Source organism: Enhydra lutris, unplaced genomic scaffold (genome assembly GCF_002288905.1).
Source record: "Enhydra lutris kenyoni isolate GAN:26980312 unplaced genomic scaffold, ASM228890v2 scaffoldscaffold23, whole genome shotgun sequence".
Taxonomy (NCBI): domain Eukaryota; kingdom Metazoa; phylum Chordata; class Mammalia; order Carnivora; family Mustelidae; genus Enhydra; species Enhydra lutris.
This window is the reverse complement of record NW_019154107.1, coordinates 14,194,731-14,206,015: the sequence shown is the minus strand read 5'-3', so window position 1 is coordinate 14,206,015 and position 11,285 is coordinate 14,194,731. Positions and strand designations below refer to the sequence as shown.

Sequence of the window (11,285 nt, the reverse complement as noted above, 5' to 3'; positions counted from 1 at the left end):
AGGTCATGATCTCAGGGTCCTGGGATTGAGCCCCACATCGGGCTCTCTGCTCAGCAGGGAGCCTGCTTCCTCCTCTCTCTCTGCCTGATGCTCTGCCTACTTGTGATCTCTCTCTGTCAAATAAATAAATAAAATCTTAAAAAAAATGCATGTGATTAGAAAAATGATCTAGGAGTAGATAATGATCCCAGATACCATGCTTTAGAATATGAATTACAACCTAGTGGTGATGGAATTAAAAATAAGAATTTGGAACTGTTACTGCTATTTTAAAGAGGGAGAGATGATAATATTTGTGTCTTCAAAGCATCACTGTGATAAGAAGAAGGCAGAGTGAAGAAAAATACTGACACCTATGTGGAGAATGGATTAGAGTAGGGAAAGATTGAGACAGACAGCAAAATGAGCTAATGTGGTAATCAAGGAGCCAATAATAAGATCTGAACTAGATCTTAGAAATGTGAAACCAGACTCAAGAGATATGAGCAAGATGATGATGTTGAGATCTGAAGTTCTTAGATTTAGTCAAATGCTTTTAAAAAGCATTAGTATTAATCAAATTGAATGAGTAGCTTTCTGGGAAGCACACATTTTCAACAGAGGTTTAATTAGGAAGGGAGGAAATAGCACATCTGGGCGGCAGATTTGAATTGTGTGGGAAATAAAGGAGCTCGAAAATCACATTTGAAAAGTAGCAAAGAAAAAAAAAACAGGGAGTGGGGGGAAGCAATATGTGAAAGAATAATGGGAGGTACTTGGCTATTTATAAATGATAAAAGTTGACATTTTTCTCCTGATCATTACTTCAACCTGGTCAGGCAAATAGAAAATTAAAATCAGAGGTTTTCTCTTCAAAGATGACAAAATCTTGTGTTCTGAGAAGTTCCCAACTGGAGGGACTATTTATTTATTTATTTTTATTTATTTTTTTTTTTAAAGATTTTATTTATTTTTTTGGCAGACAGAGATCATAAGTAGACAGAGAGGCAGGCAGAGAGAAAGAGAGAGAAGGAAGCAGGCTCCCTGGTAAGCAGAGAGCCCAATGCGGGGCTCGATCCCAGGACCCTGGGATCATGACCTGAGCCGAAGGCAGAGGCTTAACCCACTGAGCCACCCAGGCGCCCCTGGAGGGACTATTTAAACTGTCAACTGTAGAAAACAATTTGTGGAAGTTCAGGTTTAGGGGAGGCTATAAAGACGCCATTACATTGAGTTTATTGTTCATAGTTTGTTTTATGTACTGTAAGGGCACATTGTTAGTATTATCATGAGTTGTTTTGTAACTTAAAATTTCTCTAGAGGGGGATATGATTTAATGTTCTCAAGAGTAACATCATAAAATGACATTTGGTAGTAATTTTTTATTTTTAACAATAGCAGACTTCATACACCAGTGCTCATACTGTAGACCATAAAAATGTAGTCTTAGTAAAAATATTCTTTTCCTGAAGAGCTACTTAGAGACATCCTTCAAACACAGGAATTATTTCTGGGCTTGTGTTCATACATATCACTGTGATGAATTGTGTTAAGAGAAATCAGCACCCAGTATGGCTTAAAATGGGTCTCTGATTCCAGAATCACATAAAAACTCTGAAGAAATGGATGGCTGAAGTTGATGTTTTCCTGAAGGAGGAATGGCCTGCCCTTGGGGATCCAGAAATTCTGAAAAGACAGCTGAAACAGTGCAGGGTAAGATTTTTATATGACCCTTATCATATGAAGACTTTTATATGGAAGTTACGATTTGATTTTATCAGTGGTCCTTAACCAGAGTGATTTTGCTCCCCTGAGGGACATTTAGCAACCTCTAGAGACATTTTTATCACAAACTCGAATGGGGTTGATGCTACTAGTGTGTAGTGGATAGAAGCCAGGAATGCTCTGTACATATTCTATCATAGAGAGACCGAAAAGCCTCTCACAAGAAAAAGTAGCCGGTCTAAAATGATAGTTGTGCCAATGTTGAGAAACCAGGTTAAATAAATGAGGAACAGAATATCATTATCTTTTACTCAACACTCAGAAGATTATTTTACTATAAAATACGGTTTAACCTAAAGGCAAAGAAGCCTTTGAGCTATTTGTTATATCTTATTGCAGATTATTAGTCATACTGTGTTGCTCTGCCCAGGCATATTGCACTGGACATAATATTACACAATACAGATTTTTGAAATAATATTCAATATACCATTGTCATGCAGCAGAAAGATAGTAATCTAGCTCTTTAAGGAATCTTCTTTGCAAATACAAGCTAAGAAAAAAGAAAACAAACCCAGCTTACAAATAACCTTCACACCCATCATGCTATAAACAATTGCTGCAATATCTTGCATCTGAAAACCAAAATAATTTCAAAAATAGTAATGTATAAAGCCCATCGTTTTCACACATTTTTCTAACAAGGAATATTAAATTTCTTTCTTTTTGTGTCTGATCTAAGTAGACTATAGATAATTCCCTACTTGACTCACACCAGGAAAACCACTGAACAGTGTTGGTAAGGCTGAGAGATAGATATGTCTATATCTATAGGTGGGTGTGTATCAGAATTAAATTCTTTACATTCTTTTAAGAAATAAAGGCTTGATTTCACGGGTAATGTCCTGAGTCCTGATTATATGTTTCCTATCTATGTGGCATTTCTAGTATGTTATAGCAACATTTGCTTTAGCTTACGTGGAATTATTTCCTTAGCTTTTAGTCAATGATATTCAGACGATTCAGCCCAGTCTCAACAGTGTCAATGAAGGTGCACAAAAGCTGAAGACCGAAGCAGAGCCGGAGTTTGCCAGCAGCCTTGAGACAGAACTCCGAGAACTTAACACTCAGTGGGATTACGTGTGTCGCCAGGTACAAACAGCTTCTTTCACTATGCCTTGTCTCTACTTAATTAAGTCAGATTTTCTTAATATCTCCCTTGACTACTGCCCTTTTAGAAAGTTTAATCTCTGAATATGTTGATGCTTTAAAATCTAGTGAGTTCAATTTAGCCTTTGTCTACTATAAAAAAAAAAACACTTTTAGAGTAGCAATTTTAAATAGTATTTCTTCATCTTACTGGAATCCCAAGATGACCTTCTTGAAGAATGAACATGCTGAACGGTAAGGTCCTGGGTCCTGTTTTCAGGCATGATTTTCATTGAATGTTTTCTCCAGTGCATAACTTTATAATAGTAATTGGATTAGCAGAACATATTTTAACCTTGTAGACTTCGTGCAGGGATAAAATGAATGACTCATCTATGTGTATGTACAAATATGATAATTTTCACTTCTGATTATTAAGATAGGCAAGCTTGGCTTCTTCATTATATTTATTTCAGTAAATGAATTAAGATTGGAAATAGTTAAAATCTCAGTGGGAGAAATAAAACACAAAATAACTCTACGATCACATCTGAGGTCCTTATTTTTATACAGCAGAATGTTCTATAGACATTGATTTTCAATTTCAAGATTACATTATGGAAAAGTAAATATTATATATGCAAGTACCATATATATAATACTTCTTATTCAAAAGATGAAATTTTGACCTGAAGCAGTGATTATTGTTCAATACACCAGTAGCTTTTTAAAGTTAATGAGAGGTTTCATCTTATGTGTATTACAGGCAGTCAGTCTTTGGTTATTTCTAAGTAACCTTTCAAAGTTGAAAAGTTGAAAAGAAATCACGCCACAAGGCAAACACTAAATTTGAAAAAGGGAAGAATTTAGAAAAGGAGAAGGCAAGGCAAGTCACCCAGCTAATTCTGTTACTGGCAAATGCTCAACAGTTCTATTAAGTCACAGACGAGATAGCCCTGGGTCAGCTAGCATGCAGTCTTCTCTGGATTAAGCCAGTTCTAGAAGGAATGTTCAGGGAAAAATAATATTACTTAGATAATAGATTACGCCATTTATATTTTCCTGGAAGGCCCATATGAAAGGTATTTGTTTGTTCAATGTTTCTAATGGATGAATAGAAAGAACAACACCAATTTAGAGCAAGAGGGAAAACAACAGCAAAAAAGATGTATAAAGTCAACAATATTACTGAGACCTCAAGGTTTTTACATGTTGGAGAAGTATAATTTTTAAAGTATCTCTGGTCTTGAAATGTCCTTGATTAAGACCTTCTTTATACTATAAAATATACCACAGACTTGTCATTTAAGGGAAGTGTTGTAAAATTTGCCAGCTGTGTAACAAAAACTCCACAGATCCCATCCATGGTTTCAACCCATTCTAGAATGTTTTACATTTCTGTGGGTCTCCTTGGAATATCACCGTGTGCAATACTCTGACACTACTGCCAAAAGACCTATGCTTCTTTAAGCATGTGTCATGCACTCAAGAAGACAAGTAAGGCAATACAGTCTTCCCAAGCAATGAAGCCAAGCTTGGGTTTTGGGCCCAATTCAGGGCTTCAGAGGAAACCAGAAAGAAATAATCAATCTATGCATTACAGAAATGGCTACACACAAAATGGGGTGTGATGTTCTTTCTTGGGCTAAAATTAACGCATTTGTTTTTAGATGACAGAGTCTGGAAAAAAAAAACATAAATTAGAGACAAAGTTGCCCAAATGCCTGATATACTTAGGGATACTTTGAGATCCCATGATTTAATTTTGTAGGTATAAGATGGTTGACATTTTAAATTCTGAAAGTTTTGTAGTCAAATAAAAAAAATCAAGATTTTAGTTATTTCTTAAATAAAGGATAATCATTATCAAAATAACTCACAAATTAGTGAACCATACTCAAAAGGAGTAAGGGAGGGAGGGAAGGAGTTTCATAATTATGCATATCTTTACATTATTGTATTATATAGTTATTAAGGAAACTAATCATATGCATGCAAATACATAATTTATTTAGACATTTTTACTATTTCTTCATTATTTATTAGAATATTTACTTCAGTATGTATTATTAAACATTTTATAACAGATATAAGTTGGAAGAAAATAAACATAATAAATATCTATCATCATGGAGGGTATAGTTTAGTACAGAAGATGGAAAGTAAATGAGTTAACATAATATCACACAAATGCCCAATTTTAATGTTGATAAATGCTCTGAAAGAAGCAATAAGAATGCCCTGAATGAGACTAAAGGAGCAGGGAACCTGCTTTTTATTGGGGCATCCAGAAAGTGTTTTCTGAAGAGGTGGAATTAAAGTTGATGCCTGATAAGTGCGAAGAGCCTGGCCCCTAGATGACAAGGGAAAATCTGGAAACAGAATGAAGTGGGTGAAATGACCAAGGTGGGAGAGAAGAAGAGAGAAGAAGAGTGAGCACATATAAGCCACTTAGAGGCTTCCCTTATGCTCCTCATGCATAAGGGAAGCCTCTAAGTGGACCAGCATGAACCAGGAGAAGGCTGGTGGGAAAGAAGTCGTGAACTGTCTCATAAGTCACAGTGAGGATTTAGTATGCATGTCAAGTGCACTGGGAAGCTATTAGGCTTTTAGATAGAGAAGTGGCATCATCTAAAGTAAGTGTTGAAAACTTTGCTCTATACTCCGTTGTATGATGAATAGCTTGAAGGGGCACAAGTGGAAGCAGGTGAGAGTTGCTGTTGTCCAGGTAGGAAGTAATACTGCCAAAGAACAGGGAGGGCATTAGTGGAAGTCCGGAGACATAAAGGAATTTGAAATACATAATCCTCTTGTGACATGATGTTGGGTTCACTGTCCAAACCTCTTCCAGTATTTTTCCAAGTTCTTCCATAGAGATGGAGATGATTCCAATACTTGTTGCTCTCTCATTACTGTTTATTTTTAGTTATCTGTTATTTTCCCATTATACAGTAATTAACATGTGGAAGGGATATGTTATTGTGGGCACACTGGACCAAAATGCTTGTGGGACACAAAGTTTGTTGAAACTCTGTCCTCCAGGGTCTGTCTCCAGCAAGCTTACTTCACTCAGTGTGCTGGACATTATGTTTATGTAATGTAGTCTTTTGTTTTTTCTTATTTTTGCCAATTAAGCAAGTTCTTGTTATATTTTTTATCAGAGCCTCTACACTCATGCCCACCTTTGACCATTATTCCTTTTCTAACATGACACATTACTTTCTTCATTTGATCAGATCCTGTGAGAAATGACATATTTGTTGGTAAAGAGAGCTTGCCTCAAGTCGGGAGGCTGAGAGGAGGAATCAAAGTGTATTCAGTTTCCTGTCTAAAGTGACAATGTTGGCAATAGTGCCTTTACCTAATGAAAGAAAGACTGGGGGCTAAGGAAGGAACAAAACTGAACAAAATACTTCCTTTGTCCTCTCCTGTCTTTGTGTAACATATCCACGTGACAGCACCCTACCTAGGTCAGTTTCACTTTCCTGGTGAAGCTGTGCCTGCACTGGGAAGAATAAATATGGCTGAAGGAAAACACATATCATGCTGAGTAGTATCACTTGGAAATCATGAATGCAAGCCTCAAGTAGCCACGTGGTGCTGACTAGTAATCTTGTTACATTTTTCCAATGCATTCTTAGCCCCACTCCTCTGAGGAATGTTTTTCACAGATGCTTCAGGTATCTACCAGTTCTTCTTCCCTCCTTGCTCTATGGCAATTAACAAGCTTCCTATTTCTCCTCCTCCTCCACTTCCTCCCCCCCTTTTTTTTACTTGCTTCCCATTTCACTGAAAAAAAAAAAAATAGAAGCATTCAGAAGGGTACTTGCACACTCTCCCACAGACCTGCATGTGAGTTCAGGGACTCTATTTTCACATTGTTAATATGAGTGACCTGTCTGTGCTTCTGTCTAAGGCCAGCATGTCCACTTTAAAAAAAAATAAAGATTTAATTTATTTATCTGAGAGAGAGAGAGATCATGAGCAGGGAAGACGGGTAGAGGGAGAAGCAGATTCGCCATTGAGCAGAGAGCCTGATGCGGGACTCAGTCCCAAGACTCTGGGATGATGACCTGAGTCGAAGGCAGATGCTTCACCTTCGTAAAGTTGATTGAGCCACCCAGGCAACCATAAGGCCAGCCTTTACACTTATATGTTGGATACCATCCTCTTTTTTCAGCACACAGACATTATGCCACCTATTGAATATCTTCCTTCCTCCTACGTCAAAAATATATTTCTTTCTTCTACTGGATCATTTCCATCAGTAGGGAATTATGCTGCCATTAATATCTCCTGCCATTAGAAAAGATAGCCATTTGGAGTACCAGGCTGGCTCAGTTGGTGGAACATATGAGTCTTGATCATGGGATTCTAAGTTCAAACCCCACATTGTGTGTAGAGATTACTTAAAAATAAAATTTAAAAAATACCCCCTTTGCCTCACATTTCCTCCACCTCACCTCTCCATATCCATTCCCCTTTATAGAAACTCTTTCCATACCACTCATCCAATTCTTTCTTGAATGATCCCTAATCAAGCTTTGACCCTCATCACTACACTGAAACAGTTTTTGTCATGGTCACCAGTAAATTCACATTATCAAATCCATTGTTTAGTCTTTACATTTGTTTGATTGGCTTCTATGTCATCACTTTCTATTGGTTCTCTCTTAGTCTGCCTTGAATTTCCATGACCACTCTTAATACCCTTGGTGGTTCCTTTGCCTTGACCTCTAAACTTGGAATAATTCCAGGGCTCCATCTTTGGGCTTTTCTTCCTTATCACCACTTACTCCTTAGGTAAACTCATTCAGCTTTATGGCTTTAAATGTTATCTATAAGTTGTTGCTTCAACAATTTTATTACAATCTGGACCTTTTTCCTGAATTCTAGATCTGCATATCCAACTCCCTACTCAATACCTCCATATTGATGAATAGACAAACTAAATCTAGCATGTACCCCAAATTCCTTACATACTCTTCAATCTGCTACTTTGACTTCCTAGAAGAACAAATGACGACTCCATCTTTCCATTTATCCAAGGCAAAACCCTTGAGTCACGTCTTCCCATCTTCTTTTGCCTTTGTGGGAGCTATGCAATCTAGCACCATATACCAAGGTACTTGGGAGGAGTCTCGCTCACCTATGAATGAAGTAATATTAGTATTTTCTAGGTTAGCATTTTTTTTCTTTTCAGCACTTTAACTATATATCCTCACTCTCTCCTGGCATGTAAAGTTTCCACTGAGAAATCCAATGAAGGCTTTATGAGGTTCTCTTGTAGGCAAAAAGTATGAAAATGAGTATGGGAAACCTCATTTAAAACAGTCATGAAGCCCTAAAGTGGGAGCTGTCACACATGCACCATTCCCTGTGGCCTACATAACCAGCAGGAAGAGGAAGCTCTCTCCCTACCCTTGAACAATTTGCTAAACAATGCCTGCAGCCAATGAGAAACCACCACATCCTTACACTCTTGTCCTCCTCCAGTAAAGTTCTGTTCCAAACAATCTACCTGAATTTTACCCTGAAACCTAATAAAAGCTGACCTTGCTTTGGTCTTTTCAGATGTGTCTATGTTTTGCCATACCTTAATTGTTCCAAGGTGCGTCTCCTCTACTCTTCCCAAATGAGCTTATTTTGCTGATAAAATAAATGACTTTTTCATTTTTGATGTCTCTTGGGAAATATGTTTCTGAATTGATTCAAAAATGAAGGAGAGATAAAGTCTCTTATAGACACACAAACGCTAAAGAAGTTCATCATTACTAGACCCACCTTAGAAGAAATGTTGAAAGAAGTTCAAGCTGAAATTAAAGGATATTAATTAGTGGTATGAAGACATATGAAAATATACTGCACACTGTATACATTGCATTAATAGAATAAAATATTTTTAAAAAATACATTTCAGTAGATGCAGAAAAAGCATTTGACAGAACTGACAGTTTGACACCCTTTCATGATAAAAACTTAATAAATTCTATATAAAAGGAATGCCCTTGACCATAGTAGAAACCATATATGACAACTTTGTAGCCAGTATCCTACTCAGTAGTGAAAAGCAGAAAACTTTTCCTCTAAGTTTAGACAAGGGTGCCCACTCTCAGCACGCTATTTAACATAGTCCTGGAAATTCTAACAAAAGCAATTAGGAAAGAAAAAGAAATAAAGATATTCAAATTAGAAAGGAAGAAATAAAATTGTTTGCAGATGATGTGTTCCTCTACATAGAAAATCCTAAAGACCCCACCAAAACAGTGTTATAACTAATAAACAAATTCAATAAAATTGCAATATGGAAGTAGTCAAATTATGGAAAGAGCCCAGATGTCCATCGGTTGATGGATAGATGGAGAAGATGTGGTACATGTATATACAGTGGAATATTGTTCAGTTACCCAAAAGAATAAAGTCTTAGCATTTGTAATGACGTGGATGGAGTTGGAGTATATTATACTAAGTGAAACAAGTCAGAAAGGTAATTACCATGTGAATTCATTTGTGTGGAATTTAAGAATCAAAAGAAATGGGCCAACTGAGTAGCTCAGTCATTAAGCATCTGACTCTTGATTTCAGCTCAGGTCATGATCTTAGGGTTGTGAGAGTGAGCCCCACATGGGACTCCAGGCCCAGCACAGAGCCTGCTTAAGATTCTGTCTATCACTCTCCCTCTGCCCTGCTGCACTCATGTGCATGAATGCTGTCTAAGTACATACATACATACATACATACATACATAGATACATATCATCATAGGGGAAGGGGGAAAAAAGAGAGGGTGCTAGAGGGGAGGTGGGCAAGGGATGGGCTACAATCCTGATGGATATTAAGGAGGGCACATGTGATGAAAACTGAGTGTTCTGTGTAAATGATGAATCACTAAATTCTACTCCTGAAACCAATGTTACATTATATGATAACTAACTAGAATTTAAATAAAAACCTGGAAAAAATCACAGTACACAAAATCAATGTATAGAACTATGCAGAAATGAGTTATATTTCTGTACAATAACAACAAAATATCTGAGAAAGAAATAAAACAACCCCTTTTATGATAGTATCAAAAACAAAAGAGTTAAGGATTAAGTTTAACCAAGGTGGTGAAAGATCTGTACTATGAAAACTTTAGAACTTCAATGAAAGAAATTGAAGAAGGGGGCACCTGGGTGGCTCAGTGGGTTAAGCCTCTGCCTTCCGCTCAGGTCATGGTCTCAGGGTCCTGGAATTGAGCCCTGCATTGGGCTCTCTGCTCGGTGGGGAGCCTGTTTTCCCCCCACACCCTGCCTGCCTCTCTGCCTGCTTGTGATCTCTCTCTCTGTCAAATGAATAAATAAAATCTTTTAAAAAAAAAGAAATTGAAGAAGACACAAGTAAATGGAAAGATATCCTGTTTTCATGGATCAAAAGTGTTCATATTCTTAAAATGTTCATACTACCCAAAGCCATTTATAGAGCCATTGCAATCCCTATCAAAATTCTAAGGATTTTTTTTCTCAGAAATGAAATAGGCATTCTTAAAATTTGTGCAGAACCTCAAAAGACCCCATATGACCAAAACCATCTTGACAAAGAGCAAAGTCAGAGGCATCACACTTTTGATTTCAAACTATATTACAAAGCTGTAGTAATAAAAACAATATGGTACTGACATAAAAATAGGCACACAGATGAATGGAGGAATTGAGAGCCCAGAAATAAACCCTCATGTGTCCAGTCAACTAACATTTGGCAAGGGAATCAAAGATAACCAATGGCAAAAGGATAAATCTCTTCAATAAATGGTATTGGGAAGACTGGACAATCATATGGAAGAATGCAATTAGATTCCTATCTTACACCACAAAAATTAATGCAAAATGTGTTAAAGACTTAAAAGACCTGAAACCATAAAACCTGGAAGAAAACAGGGAGGATATTCTTTGACATTGGTCTTGGCAGTGGTATTTTCAATACGACACCAATGTAGAAGCAACAAAAGAAAAATAAGTGGAACTACTTCAAACCAAAAAGTATAGATGTACATCAAAAGAGACAATTAACAAAATTAAAGACAACCTACAGGATGGGAGAAAATACTTTCAAACCATGTATCTGTTGGAGGTTATCAGCTAAAATACATAAGGAACTTATACAGCTCAGTAGCAAAACACAATATGGTTTTAAAATAGAGAAACTGAATAGATACTCTTTGCAAAGATGACATGAAAATGTCCAAAAGTTACATGAAGAGATGCTCAGCATCACTAATAAACAGGAAAATGCAAATCAAAACCACACTGAGAAATGACCTCACATCTGATAGAACAGCTATCATCAAAAAGGGCAAGAGGAGCACCTGGGTGGCTCAGTGGGTTAAAGCCTCTGCCTTTGGCTCAGGTCATGATCCCAGAGTCCTGGGATCGAGCCCCGCATCAGGCTCT

General features: G+C 37.0%; 1 protein-coding gene across 1 annotated transcript in view; it reads left to right on the top strand.

Annotated features, from left to right (window-relative positions):
- The window catches only part of LOC111150534 (dystrophin), a 2,087,545-nt gene that overhangs the window by 749,895 nt on the left and 1,326,365 nt on the right, over positions 1-11,285 (top strand). Inside the window, exons 24-25 of the mRNA XM_022508030.1 lie at positions 1,579-1,692; positions 2,701-2,856. Of these exons, the coding sequence (XP_022363738.1) occupies positions 1,579-1,692; positions 2,701-2,856 (270 nt within the window). The remainder of the gene's footprint in view (positions 1-1,578; positions 1,693-2,700; positions 2,857-11,285) is intronic.